The sequence below is a fragment of the Triturus cristatus genome, chromosome 4_1 (genome assembly GCF_964204655.1).
Source record: "Triturus cristatus chromosome 4_1, aTriCri1.1, whole genome shotgun sequence".
Classification (NCBI taxonomy): Eukaryota; Metazoa; Chordata; class Amphibia; order Caudata; family Salamandridae; genus Triturus; species Triturus cristatus.
In genome coordinates, this window is record NC_140585.1 from 311,560,599 (window position 1) to 311,578,457 (window position 17,859).

The 17,859-nt window shown below is 49.7% G+C and overlaps 1 protein-coding gene and 1 non-coding gene across 2 annotated transcripts in view; both read left to right on the top strand.

The window, feature by feature from the left end:
- The window catches only part of LOC146854850 (uncharacterized), a 45,337-nt gene that overhangs the window by 13,256 nt on the left and 14,222 nt on the right, over positions 1–17,859 (top strand). The window contains exon 2 of the mRNA XM_085652224.1: positions 1,404–1,595. Within this exon, the coding sequence (XP_085508350.1) occupies positions 1,404–1,595 (192 nt within the window). The remainder of the gene's footprint in view (positions 1–1,403; positions 1,596–17,859) is intronic.
- On the top strand, positions 13,516–13,622 carry LOC146854851 (U6 spliceosomal RNA). The gene has a single exon (XR_014981740.1). It is a non-coding gene; the product is annotated as a U6 spliceosomal RNA (small nuclear RNA).

The window sequence follows — 17,859 nt, forward strand, 5'->3', positions numbered from 1 at the left end:
GAAATGTTACAATGTATGAGAAATAGCCCTTCACCAACCATAGCATTTGAAGTCAATGAAGCCTCACTGTGGTACTCTGCACAATTTATAGATCCCATCAGTAAAGGGAAATTTTCTCAGGAGTTTCAAAAGTGCTGATTCATTTTTGACCGCTTCAATAACTCTGAGGGCATATGCGCCCAGATCAACGTATATGTTGCAGAACCTGTCGCAGAGAATCATAATCTTCAGGTGCACCAGTATTGGCATGGAAAGCTATGTCTTTGTCAGTGTCCAGAGTAAGCAAATTGTGTACTGGTTATTTTGGCGTTGCCTGTCTCAAGTGCCAATGTTGAGAGGGCCTTTTCACAGATAAAAGTTTACATGGGAAGGAAAGAGAGAGTGTGCATGACCAAAGACTCACTGAAGAAGTATTGTATGGTGTACTACGATAAGTTTGATTTGTAAAAATGTATTTGGACCTCATTTACACTGTACATACACTTTCTATATACTATGCACTATCAGTGCAGAAAGCAAGCAATAATAAAAGCAAAAAGTTCCATAAACACCGGAAAACCACTGTTTCTGTTGTTTTTAATGGCACGAAAATGTGCAACCACTGATAACCACTTTTTTTAAGGTATTGAAATCACTTGAAAACACTGAAAAAACCCCGCCAAAATTTACTAAAAATAGAAAATGAAAACAGGGAAGCCTACGCATAGTTATTAGTTAATCATTTACAGCTCTTAAAGACTGCAAAACCTGCAGTGTAGGGTCCCAATACAAAATCAAGCGATTTATTTTAAAAACTCAACCTCTGCCATTTGAGTGTCCTGTGGGCTCTGAGGTGGGGGTGTAAATACTGGGCATACGCAGATGATGATGTCTTGCTCGATAATAATATCCCGAGAGATTCCTTGCCTGGTTTCTTTCCAGTTGAGGCATTTTCCAAACTATCAAATTATAAATTAACTAGGGATAAGTTAGAAATGATCCCTTTGAATAGGTTTTGTGTGAAACAAAATATTTGCCTAAGATCAAGCATTTTGTTTAAGCGGGGAAGCCGGGATTAATCCTAGGATTTCTGGTTTCACTTTGTACAAATCAGCAATAAACAGATATCGATGTGTCTCTCCTTTTAACCTTGAATGTTATTGCTTTGTTTTTAACTGTGTGCACGAGGTTAAAGCCAGGGCGGCAGGCAGAAGCCACATGAAAGCTTTGCTCATTTTGGGCTCGTGGTTCCAAGAGGACCTCGAGCTGAGCCAGAGCCCAGCATCTGGCTAGAGTTTTAAGTGGCTCGCCCACCTCTAGTCTGGGGAGACCTGCTGGTTTCCAGCTGTCAGCTCCTGGTGCCGCAGGAGCATTGCTGCACCACACTAATTTAACTTTTCTCCTTTTTCTCCCCTTAAACGTAGGCATACGTCATGCAGTGAAAATGATTCGTGAACGTGAGGAGGTGAGTTGTAATGCGCAGCACACACCTCAGCAGCCCCCCTGCAGCTGTAGCTGTGGCCACAGGGGTGCCCATGGGAGTGCCAGGCAGAGTCGCCGTGAGCGTCGCCGCGAGCGTCGAAGAGGGCAAGACCAGCCATGCCACTGTGGGCACTGTGAGTATTTTGTTCACTCTGAGAAGTTAATTGTGATTGTAATTGCCTTTATATAGCGCTTACTACATCTGACAAGGCATCGAAGAGCTTTTTCTGTGAGTAGCACGCTACTCCAGAACTCAGAAAGGATTATTTGTGAATTAGCATAGTGAAATATGAAATCAATTTGAGCAGTGGATATTATCTTATTTGGATTGAAAAGGATAGTAGTGCAGGCACTGATAAATGGTTAGCAAGCGGCTAGTCCGTGGTGCTAGAGTGGTAATTTGTGCCGGTGCTTTCCGGTGCTTAGCACTGGCACTTATTCATCAGGGCTGGGTCTACACTCTGCACCTCACATATTGCATTGAAGTTGATACTGAATTCAATTGACATATTTAATTTACCTCCTCACTGTAAGTAGACTCGGCGTTGGCGCAGTTACTGAGCAATACCACCAGGGTCCCAGTCCCGACTCCTGCCTAACAGGAACAACTGAGTCAGTCAATAAGGCAAGTCAGTGTCCCGGCTGGCCGCTGGAGCCCGGCCATCTTCGGGTACAGAACAGGTAAACTAACTTTAAGTACTAAGTTAAGTAGTAGCCACTGGCAGTAGCCATGATGCTAATAATATGATTTGGGCAGACTGGATTTGGTTCTGGGGACGGGGCGGGGGCTGTGCGGCAGCGTGCGCAGATTTTTTTCCAGATTGCCATGCCCTAGAATAGACGCACGTGCACCCCACCGTGAGTCTCATCCTTTCAAGGCATGCCACATGCAAAGCCAGTTACTGTGCAATACCGTGGCCAGTCCCGCCTAACGGTTAAGGAACCAGTCGGTCACTAAAGGGAGGGAGTGAGTGCGCAGGTGCCTGGCCCACCACGAGTACTGTACAGCAGGTCATTTAAGTACTGTATAAGTTAAGTCATCACCATGCCAAACCAACGCTGCTTTTTTTTGGAGCGTGGTGGCGTGACGGTCGTCAGGTCACCGTGGTGGTGGTAGCTGAGTCCGGCTCCACAGAATGTGATGATCATGAATATGATGCAGACTGATGCCCTCACTGCATTGCACTGCACAGCCTGGCCTGGCAGCAGCTACCGGCCGTGCACTTATATCATGATAGGGGCGGGCCCGGCCAGGGTTCAGTTAAAGCCCTGCCCGCCCGTCCCCTGCCTTTGAAGTATCGTCCCTCCCCAGCTTCAGAGAGAGTACTGCGCTAAATCTGTGGAGGCTGGCAAAACAAGCATTTACAATGCAATAGGTCTCGCAATTACATTATTTTGAGCTATTGACATTGTAAAAATTAAAAGGCATTTGTATTTACAATACCAAAAGCAACACCTATTGCATTGCATAGCGCGGTGTCCGTGAAGACAGCGCTGCGCTTATTAAAGCAAAAACAAACAAAAAAGTGTGTTGGGGGGGAGGGTAGAGAGAGAAGAAGATCTAAAAAGAGTGACACAGATCGGCATACGCAGAGGTTAGTCTACACTATGTAGGAATAACCCCAGCCATGTCTATATAGAAACATGGAGATGAGCTGTGCCGCCACACGTTCAGACATAGAAAGGAATAAAGCTCACTGACCGACCTTACCCTGCATACTGCTCACAGCCGGGTGCTGCGCCGGGGGCCCTGGGAGACCTGAGCCAAGCCACCAGGATTGGGCGCCGCCATGCAATGCTCCTGAAGGCCGCAGCACCCAAAAAGGGCGACTGGAAGAAAAAAGTGAAGGAGAAAGGTGTCAGGAGAAATAGTGAAAAACATACATGAAAGCGAGAACGGGACGAGGAACTGAAAGATAAAGAGATGGTAGAGGGGTGGTGAGAAGGAAAGAGCGAAAGTCCGCAAGAGTTCTAGGGGTCAGTAGAGTACGTGTAAATGGCAGAATGGAAGGCGAAACAGGGGTGAGGAAAGCCAGGGAAAGGGCGAAGAGGTAAGTATTGCCCCGATTACTTACCGGTAATCTTCATTACTCCGAGTTAGTTTTCCTCGCCACATGACTAAAAGTGAGCTTCAGCTCCACACCAGAACCCTCCAAAGCAAAAAATCAGCCTCCCATCCCTTCCCAATATGGCCGACCCATTACACACCTGACCTCTATAAGAGGCCGTCCCAACCCATTAGCCTGAAACTACCAAGCACAACATGAAGTCGATAGCCAGACAGGGAGGGAACTCATGTAGTGAGGAAGACTAACTTGGAGTAATGAAGATTAACGGTAAGTAATCGGGGCATTACCTCCTCGTTAGTCTTCCTCGCCACATGACTAACAAATTGAGCACATACAAAAGCCAAGCGGCTTCATGGAAACTCACAAGAAACCAATAGACCAGAAGGGGACGCCCACGAATAGGGCAAACCCAACAGACCAGTACAAGCGGAAGGACCACCCAGGAGAGAGGCAACCACGAGCAGGAAGAACCAGCCCGGGACCGAAAGACACCGGGAAGGACAAAAACCCGGACCCCAGAGACACGAAGTGCCGCCAGGAAATCTGCCCCAAGCAAAAGCCGAAAGAGGACAGAGAAAGGCACGGGACCAGACTGCGCGGAGCCAAAGGCAACAGCAAACAGGTCCCAGAACCAAAAAGAGCAAGCCGGACCAAACACACCAGGACTGCCCAACGGACAGCCCAAAAGCGAGAGGGGAGCAAAAGTCCAGAGAGAGGAACCGAACGAACAGAGGGCAACACCACCACAGTGACCCAACAAAAAAGCCACAGCGGAAAGAGAGACGCAGTCTGACAAACACAGCAATACTGCATGGGTGACCACCACCAGCGAGAGAGCCGAATACACCAGAGGAATGGGGCAGCGGAACCAGACGTAATCAAACAGACTGGCAAGAGCCGCAAGAATGAAAAGGGGTGCAGAAGAGAAACAGAAGGGTGAAATACCGCAGTCACACAAAGGACCCCCTGGAAGGGACCGCGACCCCAAGGAGATAACCCAGGCAAGCACAAGGTAAAATAGACCCAGGAAGGTGCCGGAAACGACACCGAAGAGATCCGGCCACCAAGGGAACCCAACCGGCCAACAGCGAAAAGCGGAAAACCCAGAGGACCACCCATGTCCGGAAAGAAGGGAAATGCTGTGCGGCGACCCGAGACCGCCCCTCACAGGGACCAAGCGAGCCGTCGAAGCGAGCACCCAGGCGGCCATACAAGCAGCCAGCCAACAACCAGGCCCTGCTCAGCCTGACAACGAGGAACCGACTGGAACAGGAAAGCACAGGGAGAAAAAAGCCACAGGCAGAAACACACCAAAGGCGAGAAGGACAGAAGGGCAGGGCGAAAAACGAGCCCGAGCCATGTCAAGACTCCCAGGGAGCCACCAGAGCCAACAGGCCCGAGACCCCAAAACCAGGGACAAAAGACGAGGACACAATCCACACCGGAAGCGCAGGGCCCCGCCAGGGAGAAGAGAACCGGAAGCACCAGCACCCCCGGACACCCAACAGCACTGCTGGAAACAAAAACCAGCAAGGGAAAGAGAAAGCAGGGGAAGGACACAAAACCCGCGCCCACATACGTAAAACAAAGGCCAATGAGCAACAGTGCCCAAGACAACCACCGCAGAAGCAGATGCCAATGGAGATGCACCCATGCGAGCACCACCAACAGGACAAAAGGCCTGGCCAGGCCAAACAAGCCCAGAATCCCTGGAAGAAAAAGGACCCCAGGAAAGCGCAAAGCCGGGAGCCTGGGCGAGAAGGCCGAAGAGCCAACACCGGGGACCCAAAGGAAGCAGACAGCACCAGACGGTCCCAGGAGAACTCCCATCCAGGCACTAAAGAGGCCAGACCCACAAATCACTGAATGAGAGCCGAGGAGAACATGAGCATACTGCATGGAACGTCAGGAGTCAAAAACGACCCAGGCAAGGACAGCACCAATGTGCCAAAAAGCCAACCGGGGCGAACCCCGCAAACACCCGGGAGCACGAGGTAGAGCCAGCAAGGCAGGGGAAAACCCCAGAGAAGCCAAGGAATGGCAAAAGGAAGCCAGACGGGAAAACCTCCCACCGGGAAAACCACTGACCCAGTACAGATCAGGAACCCAAGCACGCCACCCAGGAAGACAAATGTCGCCAACACTCGGGAAGGCGGTACCAAGCCACACCAGGAGATAGAGCGGGAAGGGCCCGGGGCAAAAAGAACCAAGGAAGGGCCAGAGGCCCCGAGACCTACAGGAAGGGGAGGATCCACAAAGGACAGACAGGGGTGAAAAACCGCCAGGCAACAAGACCCAAAACATGACAAGAGGAAGGCCCCCACCAAGGCAGACAACCCCAAATGGAAAAACCAGGGGGTCAACAAAACCCTATGAACAGGACCAGTTTAGAGAAGGACCAGCGAGATTGCCAAAAGCGACCCTGCAGTAAAAAGGATAGAACGCACACCCCACCAGAGGCGGGTGCCGAACCCCCGGCCCGACCAAACAGGAACCACCCAAAGGAAGCAGAGTAACCAAAGAGCGACAGTACCATGGACAGGAGCAGGGGAGCCCAATAACCGACAACCGGAGCGGCTCGGCAGAGGGCAGGATACCTTAACAGAAGGACCATAATAAAACCCCAACCCCCAGGGGGCGAGGAGAAGCATGGTGACAGCAGGAAGCCGTCAGGAAAGAGGTGCAAGAGCCGCCCGCCGAGACAGGGAGCAGGAGGAGGAGGGAGCGGCAAAGCTGCGGACCTGGACAAGACAGGGCGAGCCCACCAGTAGCAGAAACAGCCAGAAAGAAAACAACAGGCGACCACCGATGCAGCCCAGAGACGGATGGACAGGTGTCAACCGCAGCCCGCCCCATCAGACATGCCGCAGCCCACAGCACCTGGAAACCCCCGGAGGACGTCCAACAAGCAACTGACAGGGACAGACCCCGCACAACAATGGCGGGAACAGGAGCCCACAGGACGAAAGGACCGCAGGCCCAAAGCCCGGAAGGGACAAAGGGGACAGGGACAACACAGCAAACCATGAAGCTGAGGCCCTGCAACCCAACGCCACAGGCGCCCAATAACAGACGTGTCAAAGACACCCAAGACAAAAACATGGAACCCTGTTGAAAAGCGGAGAGAACAACCCAAAGGGGCCCGCCGATGCCAACACAGAAGAAAACCAGAGTGAAAAACACCCGGAAGGCCCTATTGCAGGGTCACGCGGAGCACGGAAGAGCGTACGATGACACCTCGACGCCGGATCCAGAGAAACAGAAACTGCAGCACCAAAACAGATAGACAAGACCAGCAGTGAAAAATACAAAAATGTATTGCCACCACAGCAGTAAGCGGAGGACTAAATGTCAAAATTGTGCATTTGTAAAGCGCGCGTTCACCCCGACGCGGCAACTTGGCGCTGAAAAACAGATATATAAATACCCTACTGAAAGGGATACATATTAATGACCCCAGTTGGAAGAAAGGCTGAGTGGAACCGCAGGGATACGAACCAGTGACCATGACGCCAAACACAGGTCCCTCTAGTGGATGCACTAGTCCACCGAGCCACCAGCGCTGCGGTAGACCAACGAGGCGAGCAAGCGAGGGAGCAAGGGTACCAAAGATAACGTGCAGCAAAGCCGAAAAACAACCCAAACTTGGAGGCAGCCGAGACCACAAAATGAACATCCAACGTGGGACAGCAGTAACAATAAGGGAGTAATCCGCACTACGGGGAGGCACAAAAGACCGTAGTAGCGAAAACGAGGCAACTCCCCACACGCAGCGCAGCCCCGCACCCGAGGGACAGTAGTAAGCTCCACTCGTGGAAAACAAAGTCCAACCTAAGGCAGACGAATTACCGTGGCATACACTCCTGCCGCCGTGCAAGAACACCGGCAGCGGTCTTGTCACCAATCCAAAGAGTCACGACCCGACAACAACCCCAAGCCCCAGAGCCCGCTAGAGCCGGGCAGAACGCCACTAGACGTGGGGGAGGAGCGGAAACCACAGGACTCCCACCCCAACACAGGGAAAAAGACGCGACCCATGAGCAGCGGTAGCCTGTGAAACGGGAAAGGCAGCCGCAGGCCGAGTCGGGCCCAAGCACACAAAAACAACAGCATAGTAGAGCCGAAAGGCATAAAACACTGCGCTTTCACAGCAGGCTAGCACGGCTGAAAGCCAACCGAGCCTCGGGCCCTAATAGCACATACACACATCAGAGGGGGCCGGGGGACCCTCGCGCTCACAGGTACAACTGCCGTAGAAAACAGTCAAGCCCATAGCCGCCCCCACAGAGACGGGCTGCCAAACGGCAAAGCCCAAACCCCAGAGCCCGCTATAGCAGGGCATCAAGTTACAAGGTGGTGGGGGGGAGCGCAGGGCAGGATTGCGAGGGCCAGAAGGTGGGGGAACCAGCGAGTGAGCCCGCTAGAGCAGGGCCTCCCCCCCCATGACCCCCGGACCAGGACCTCGCCCCACGTACCTGAGGCAGGCGGGAGGCGAGAGCAGCAGGAGCGGGGAGCGGAGGCAGGCATCACACAGCCGCCGCCCGCCGTGCGCATGAAGGGCAGGTGGCGCCAGCGGGGTACATCGAAAACCGCATACGACCGCCGCCGCCTGCCATCGAAGGGAAGGCGGGCGGCGCAGCTTGTAAATGACAGCACCTCACATCCGAACAAAATAAGTGACAAGAAATATGGAACTTGCAACCTGCCAAATAACAAAAGGATCCACCGCCAGCACGGATACGGTGCATAACCTGACTGTCGTAATCCCACCGGAAAAGGGAAAAAGAAATCCGAGCCGCCACCTGCCGCAGCGCCACGAGGGGCAGGCAGGCGGCAAGAACAAAGTGCAGAGAAACAACACGCACAGCCGCCACCCGCCGCAGCGCCACGAAAGGCAGGCGGGCGGTGACAACCGGGCACAGAGTAAAGAGACACATAAAACAGAGGAGGCAAGGCAGCGACGGCCTCCATCCCAAACAGTACCCTGCCCCCCCCCCCCACTGGAAACCCTCAGCCCGCTAGAGCAGAGCCTAACCGGCTCAATACAGTGCACACCGGGGGAAAGGCGGGGGGGAGAGTCTAAGATCCTAGGGTCCGCTAGAGCAGGACCTTCAACCTGAGACCCATGTACCTGCTACTGCAGGCATCACTTACCTGACGCATTTGGAGAGATGTTCGCAGAACTAAAAAAACAGGCTGATGGGTTGGGCCGGCCGGCCTCTTATAGAGGTCAGGTGTAATGGGTCGGCCATATTGGGAAGGGATGGGAGGCATGGGAGGCTGACTTTTTGCTTTGGAGGGTTCTGGTGTGGAGCTGAAGCTCACTTTGTTAGTCATGTGGCGAGGAAGACTAACGAGGAGGTAATTGCATTTATATAACGATTTATATAAGTAGCGAAGAGTGAGAGAGAATAAAAGAGAAGAGAAAAATAGATAGAGGAATGTAGAGTTAGAGTGGAGGAGAAAAAATCAATAGCATGTGAGCTGGAGGAAGAGAATGAACGAGAAAGGAGAGAGAAACTACCTATCGGTGGGAAAGAGTGGGAGACAGCGAACTTGTGAGAGATAAGAGCGGGAGACGGGAGAGAAGAAAGAATGAAAAAGAAAAGCGAGAACGAATGTATTTCTTTAAACATGTAATCATTCATTTCAGCCATACTTTTGCAAACTCGTCAAGTTACACCGCCATTAGGGTGCATTAGCAACCAAAAGTTCTCAATGGAATGTGAACTGTTACGTTGTTAAAGGTCCATTCCTACTCTGTGGCAAAGAAATACAAAATTGTGAAAATGTTGAAAAAAAAACTAAAATATGAGTCCATCTCGCTGCAAGGTGTTCCATGCTGGGAGTATGCGTGCTAAAAGCACTGAGGCTGTGCAACAAGAAAAACATGGGCCACGGTCATACTGATTCAAATAAAATCTAGAAAGTAACAAGAAAAACATGGGCCACGGTCATACTGATTCAAATAAAATCTAGAAAGTAAAAATAATATTATATTCAGCACCAGGAACGCACGCCATACCTCACTTTCCGCGTGTATAACAATAATGCTGTGTCACAGTCTGCTGCTTTCTATGAACAGTTGCTGGACGTGTTTCTCCGAGCCGGGGCTCGGTTTCGGACTGCGTGTCTGCGCCCTCGTGAAAGGACCTGACAGGGGCTCTGGTGAGCGACACATACCCGCTTCGACCCAGGGGCCCGCGTATGGTATTCATCAGAAAGGACTCGAGTAAAGCAGCTGGCAAACTCGCCAAAATACATTAAACCCTATATTTTGATGCACAATTATCCATCCAAAATAGCGTTTAAGTGTTAACTGCCAAACGAGGGAGCGCTTAGATGCAGGTTCAACGCCAGGTTGAATGTTATAGAAAACCTGAACGTGTGCATCTTAAATGGTACACCATAGTGCTCCTGTAATTCGGTTTCGCCTGAGGCTCTATAATAAACCACCTGTTTGGCGGACGTCTAGGCCATCATGGCAGTTGTGCAGAGCTCTACATCACAAATGGCACACACCTAGCAGTCATATGGGCACAGTATGGCCCCTTCCCTCACTAGACAATACCGATAGCTAGGCCAGGTAACTCCTGCCAGCTGAATATGTCCGGGCCGGCCACTGACTCCATTCTATGCATTCACAAAGCTTCCTGCTAGCATTTCATGCCAGCATGTACATACATGTAAGCACACATGCAGCTCACGCCATGGCCTGTGTCTGGACTGACAACTCCTCACTTCCGCTGTTCCAGCGAATAAACCACGTGCTCTATTCCAATAATCAAATGCAAGGGGTGAGACAGGGTTCAAGCATAGACTCGAGCTGCGCCGAAATCGCCGATAAACACAGAAAAGTATAAACATGGGTATAAATAGAAACATTATGTTCGAGGCATGTGAGCTGCAGATCACACACTTAGCATTAGATCGCCATCTGGTGTTGGGCTCGGATGCTTGCACCTTGTTGTTGTCTTTGAAGAAGTCTTTGTAGTCACGAGATAGGTGACTCCTCCCTTGGACGATAGTGCGCATGGGCATCGACTCCATCCTCAGATAGTTTTTTTCCGCCATTGGGTTCGGATGCAACTTTTGCGCTCCGGTTCGAAACTTACTTTTCAAACTTTTTCGACGCACACAACTTCATCAAATTCTTCCGATTGACTTCGACATCGAAATCTTCTACGCGCCTTTCGCCGCTTCGATTCAAGTCGTCGACGCGGGCCGCTGGGCCTATCGACGCCGTAAGGCCCTAGGCTCATGGAAAGGACGGCGTTCAAAATATTCCCCCAGTGTGGAGCGAAATTTCCACACAGTGACCATCATAAGGTCTGCAACCTGTGCCTCTCGCCAGAACACGACGAGTCCAGCTGCCCAGCCTGCGCATCATTTCGAGCAAAAAAGACTATTCAAGATCGTCAGGCTCGAAGACACATCATGGCGCAGAGATCAGCTCCGGAACCAGAGGACATCTTCGAGGGTCCAGATGTCCCAGAAGAAGATTCCGACGATCTGGAAATCGTGTCAGAGGCAGAAGACTCGGACGACCCCATCACTCCTGGTCAACAAGTGAGTATTACTGCCTCTACCCCTACCCCTACCCCACCACCGAAACAGAAGGCACTGGTCAAGACTTCACCTGTTGGCCCCAGTCGCGACCGAAAACACACTTCAGAAGCCCCGCCCCGCCCCCTGGCCCGACTCAGAAGAAAAAAGACAAGCCTTCCGGTATCTCGGGACCGAGCAAACCGCATGTAATAGTCCCACCGGCACCTTCGGCACCGAAACTGAAAGAACACTCGGCTCCGAAATCGGCTCCGACTTCTTCCACGCCCAAAGACAAACCGGCACGAACACCTCGAGGCCCATAGATAAACCGGCTTCAAACACTTCTGAGCCTAAGGATCACACCTCGGCCCTGAAACCGAAACCTTCGGAACCGAAAAACAAGCCTAAGGATTCTACAACGCCTCCTAAGGCCAAAGAGCAAAAATCTCAACAACAACCCCGCTCCGAACCGAAAAAATCAGCGCCGAAAGCGGTTGTCGAGGAAGAGGAACTCTTTCACCCGGATCCTGTCGATCCCAGACAGAAACGAATCTACATTAACCCTAAAACAGGACATGTCACAGCTGTGCTATGCAAGAAGAGGAAGTTAGACACAGCACACTGCCCTCCCGTGCCTGTCAAGAAGGACTCTGCTACACCACCTATGCCTCCATTTTCTCCTGTACTTCCTTCTAACCCCCTTCCTCTCCCTAAGCCTGTTACACCACCTCTGCCTGTAACTTCTCCACCACATACACCACCACCAGATGATGATGATGATGACGTAGGGGTGGGGGGAGACCCCAATGATCCGTTCACGGATCCAGACGACCCACCACAGGACGATTGGAATTACCCAATAGATATACCAGACCTCTCAAGCCCTCAGCCATACCCAACAAAACCATCTCCCCCAGATGATAACATTGGTTTTGGACAGTTGATCAATAGGGCTGCCGTTTTTCACGGCGTGACAATGCACTCAGACACAACAGAGGAGGATTTCCTTTTAGATACATTTGAACAGTCTCAAAAAACTGTACAAATATTACCAATTATCAAAGGGGTCATTAAACATGCCCCTGACGTATTCAAAGATCCTGTACGAGCCAGGATTCTTAATCCTAGGATCGCTAAAAAATATAGACCTGCCCCTGACGACCCTGCGTACATCAAAGTATAGCTGCCTCTGGATTCAGTAGTAGTTTCGAACGCTAGGAAGCGCACCAATTCACAAACCTCTGGGGATGCACCACCCCCAGATAAAGAATCCAAATTAATAGATGCATCTGGCAAAAGAGTAGCTGCGCAGGCGGCCAATCTATGGCGCATAGCCAACACTCAAGCACTGCTCGCTAAATATGATGGGGCCCATTATGACCAGCTGGAGACCCTATTACAGCATTTGCCTGACCAATATAAAACTCAGGCAAACGATTTAATCCAAGAGGGCAAACTAATAACAAACGCCTCAATTAAATGTGCCCTTGATGCAGCAGACACTGCCTCTAGGTCCATTAATACCAGTGTATTGCTCAGACGACATGGCTGGCTACACATTTCAGGCTTTAAACAAGAGGTCCAGACATCCATTCTAAACCATCCGTTCAATCAACAACAACTTTTTGGGCCAGCTGTAGACACTGCTCTTGAAAAGATGAAGAAAGACACAGAGACTGCGAAGTCCATGGGAGCATTACAGTCTCCGCAAATGCGTGGCTCCTTTTGTTGCTCCTTTTATAGAGGAGCCTCCAAAAACATGGGCGCAGACACCTCATCTTCTTTTAAAAACACCACCCAAACATCCCCCAATAGAGGATATTTTAGAGGAGGATACAGAGGGAATAACAATAGGGGGAGAGGCCGAGGAAACAACAACACTCGCACACCCCCTGCTGCTAAACAGTGACTTCCCTCCACTCCCCCCAGTCCATTCCACTCCAGTCGGGGGAAGATTATCACAGTTCCTGCCTGTCTGGGAATCCATCACAACAGACAAGTGGGTAAGACAATTATCCAATATGGTTACTGCCTGGAACTTACAGCTACCTCCCCAAACATACCACCCAAGCAACATCCAATGTCCAGAGATCATCTGACACTTTTAAGGCAGGAAGTTCTCTCGCTGCTTCAAAAGCAGGCCATAGAGCCAGTCCCATTACTACATCAGGGAACAGGGGTTTATTCCCTGTATTTCCTAATCCCCAAAAAGGACGGGACCCTAAGGCCAATACTCGACCTCAGACCCCTCAATCTGTACATACAGTCAGATCATTTTCACATGATCACTCTCCAACAAGTGCTTCCACTACTCCATTAACAAAACTTCCTTGCCACACTAGATCTCAAGGACGCCTACTTCCACATTCCCATAAATCCTGCTCACAGGAAGTATCTAAGGTTTGTAGCGGACAGACAACACTATCAGTTCAAAGTCGTGCTCGCTTCGGCGGCACATATACTAAAATTGGAACGATACAGAGAAGATTAGCATGGCCCCTGTGCAAGGATGACACGCAAATTCGTGAAGCGTTCCATATTTAAAAGAAAAAAAAAACACTATCAGTTCAAAGCCCTTCCATTCGGAGTCACCACCGCTCCCAGAGTATTTAGCAAATGTCTCGCAGTGGTAGCAGCACACCTAAGAAGATACCAAATCCATGTCTTCCCATATTGGACGACTGGCTAATAAAATCTAAATCATTCAACCAGTGTGTTCAACACACTCATCAAACAGTCCAAGCACTGCACAACTTGGGGTTCACAATCAACTATACCAAGTCGCAACGCCAACCCTCTCATGTACATCAATACCTAGGGGCCACAATAAATACTTTCACAGCTCTAGCATATCCCAGTCCAGCCAGGATAGCCAGTATAAAAGCTCTCATTACCAAATTTCAAACCCAACACTCTCTCCCAGCCAGAGTGTTCATGCAACTCATAGGCATGATGACATCTTGCATATTTATTGTACCTTATGCAAGACTTCAGATGCGTCCCTTACAGGAATGTCTGGCACATCAATAGAATCAGGCTCATGGACAACTCTCAGATCTGGTGTTGGTGGACAGCCGCACACATCACTCTCTGCAGTGGTGGAACACAACAAACTTATCCAAGGGGCGGCCGTTCCTCGAACCTGTTCCACAGATAGTTCTAACAACAGACGCATCACTCACAGGATGGGGAGCCCATCTCCTCAATCACACAACCCACGGCAAATGGACCACGCACCAAAAGTGCTCCTTATCAATCATCTGGAACTACTAGCAATATTCCTCGCTTTAAAATCATTCCAAGTTCATGTACAAAACAAGGCTGTCCTAATCCGGACGGACAACATGACAGCCATTTATAATATACGGAAACAAGGTGGCACACATTCTCTACAGCTGTCTCAGCTAGCACAGAACATTTGGAGTTGGGCCATCCCACAATATATATACCTGCTTGCAGAACACCTTCCAGGAGTTCACAATCAGATTGCAGATCTATTAAGTCAACAGACACAACAGATTCACGAATGGGAACTACATCCGCAAGTTCTTCTACCATTTTTACAGATGTGGGGCCAACCAGACATAGACCTGTTTGCCACACACAAAAACGCAAAATGCCCACCCCCTCGCCGCCAGGTTTCCACACCCGCTGTCAAAGGGCAATGCGATATGGATGAACTGGTCAGGCAGATTTGCGTATGCTTTTCCGCCACTCCCACTGATTCCACTAGTGGTACTCAAGCTCTGACAACAATCTCTAAAAATGATCCTAGTGGCTCCCTCATGGGCACGCCAACCGTGGTTCACAACACTGTTGGAACTTTCACTAGTCCCACATCAAAAACTACGCCTCTCCCCATCACTACTAACACAGAACCATGGAGAGATAAGGCACCTCGATCCAACTCAAATGAATCTGGCGATCTGGCTCCTGAAGTTCTAGAATTCGGTTACCTTAACCTTCCACCGGACTAAATGAACATCATTAAAGAAGCCAGGCGCCCTACCACCAGTGCTTGCTATGCAGCAAAATGGAAGAGATTTGCCATTTACTGCACTAACAATCATATCGATCCACTGGATGCGTCCATCCAGAACATCATTTGCTACTTACTACACTTGCAATGATGTAATTTAGCATACTCATCCATTCGCCTACATCTAGCAGCACTTGCCGCTTACTTACAAAACAGACAACACTTGTCACTTTTTAGGGTCCCAGCAATTAAAGCCTTTTTGGTGGGCCTTAAAAGGATCATTCCTCCCAGATTACCACCCTCTCCGGTATGGAATCTCAACATTGTACTTGTTAGGCTCATGGGACCCCCGTTTGAACCTCTACACAAATGTGAACTTCAGTTCCTCACATGGAAAGTAGCTTTCCTTATTGCAATCACCTCTCTCAGAAGGGTGAGTGAGATCCAGGCTTTAACCATACAAGAACCCTTCTTACAAATACATCGAAACAAAGTGGTTCTCAGAACAAATCCAAAATTCCTTCCTAAAGTCATCTCTGCATTTCACCTTAACCAATCAGTGGAGCTACCGGTGTTTTTGCAAAACCCAAACTCCGTAGCAGAGAGAGCTCTCCACACGCTAGACGTCAAAAGAGCCCTACTTTATTACATTGACAGAACTAAATCCTTTCACAAGACAAAACAATTGTTTGTAGCTTTCTCCCCACCTCATAAAGGTGACCCCATCTCCAAAGCTGGGATGGCACGGTGGATTGTTAAATGTATCCAAATATGCTACCAAAAGGCTAAACGCACATTAACAATTCCCCCTGGAGCGCATTCCACTTGCAAACTAGGGGCTTCCATGGCTTTCTTAGGGAACATTTGTAAGGCAGCGACATGGTCCACCACACACACCTTCACTAAACACTATTGTGTTGACGTGCAAGCCAAACAACAAGCTTCTGTAGGCCAAGCTGTTCTTAAAACTCTCTTTCAAACTACTGCCACCGATACAGGTGACCACCGCTAGGGGAGACACTGCTGTATAGTCTATGCTAAGTGTGTGATCTGCAGCTCATATGCCTCGAACGGAAAATGCTACTTACCAGTATGCATCTGTTCTTTGCATGTAGAGCTGCAGATCCACACATGCCCACCCACCTCCCCGGGAGCTGTATCTGTTCCAATTCTATCCTACTTAGATATACACACATGGACATCTCTTTCTTTTCTACTGACTCCATCATTTCCCATCATGGCTAAAAACAATCTGAGGATGGAGTCGATGCCCATGCGCACTATCGTCCAATGGAGGAGTCACCTATCTCGTGACTAGAAATACTTCTTCCAAGATAACAACAAGGTGCAAGCATCCGAGCCCAACACCAGATGGCGATCTAATGCTAAGTGTGTGGATCTGCAGCTCTACATGCCAAGAACAGATGCATACTGGTAAGTAGCATTTTCTTTTGCATGAATCCGATGTATTTTTTGAATTATAAACCATAATAAACACACCCATAAATACAAAATACACAAGCGTATAGATACACATGCAGAAATATGAGTATGTGTCTACTAACAAAAATGTTCACACACAGTAAACGCATACAGTCGGCGTTTTCCACTATGTGACATTTCAGGGCTACAATGACTCGTGTAATGAGGAGAGATCTAGGTGCAATGCTCCGTTGTGCACAGTACTCCGGTGCTAAAAGTGTGCACAGTGCCCCCCCCTCCCATTGAGTGGACTTGTGCTGTGTGTGCAGCGCCGTGCTGCGAAGTGCACCTTGGGAAGTATAATGGTGTTCCATGTGAAACATAGCCTGGAAATAACACCGAATACAAATATAAAACATCTAATATGCATCTCTCGTACATTGTTTGCGTATTTTAAAAACCTACAGCCATCTAAGCTCACTTTCCACATGTGATAAGGGCTGGTTTCTTTCCTGGTCTATTTGTCACGTGCTTCACAACTGGACAGTAAAAATCAAATTTTTTAGACAAAGATATTTGAACACAATCGATATTTCAGCAGTCAGTTTTTTGGAGCCTCTATTTCACAGTGTAGCGCTCTACTTGTTCCACGTGTACACTTACCGAGGGCCGCTATAAGTAGTTCACGTGCAGTCACTCCACATGCACGTTAGTGAACGTCCCACTTTTGCAGTGTCCCTGCTGTGCAGTGCATTAGTAATTCAAGTGCAGCCTACTGCTGGGCACTCTAAAATCCTGATGCCGCTACAGTCCTATGTGTGGTCTTCTAGTGCTAAAATGTAAAGTGCGCTGTGGTAACAACGCTGGCACACTGCAGGACAGCACCTCCTTGGGGTGAAGGCGGGAAAGGTGTTTTTGGTAGGTTCACTTTTGGTGCACACACCCGAAGCAGCAAGAGAGACGAGGCAATGGGAGAAAAGAGAGGCATGAAAGGGGGAAATGGAGGTGTGAGGACTGAGGGAGGGGCACAGGAGAGAGGGGGCCTGATGAGAAGAATTGAAGGGAGAACTTTGCAGATCACACCTGGAGCAGCAAGAGAGACGAGGCAAGGGGAGAAAAGAGGTATGAAAGGGGGAAATGGGGGTGTGAGGACTGAGGGAGGGGCACGGGAGAGGGGGGCCTGATGAAAAGAATTGAAGGGAGAACAGTGCAGATCACACCCGGAGCAGCAAGAGAGATGAGGCAAGGGGAGGGACGAGGCATGAAAGTCACGTTTAATCCATTGTGGAGCAGTTCACACTCGGTGGGTCTACGGCATCCATGTTGGTAACATTTCTGTTCCTATGTTCTTATAGCATGATATTGATTTCGGTCCGTGCC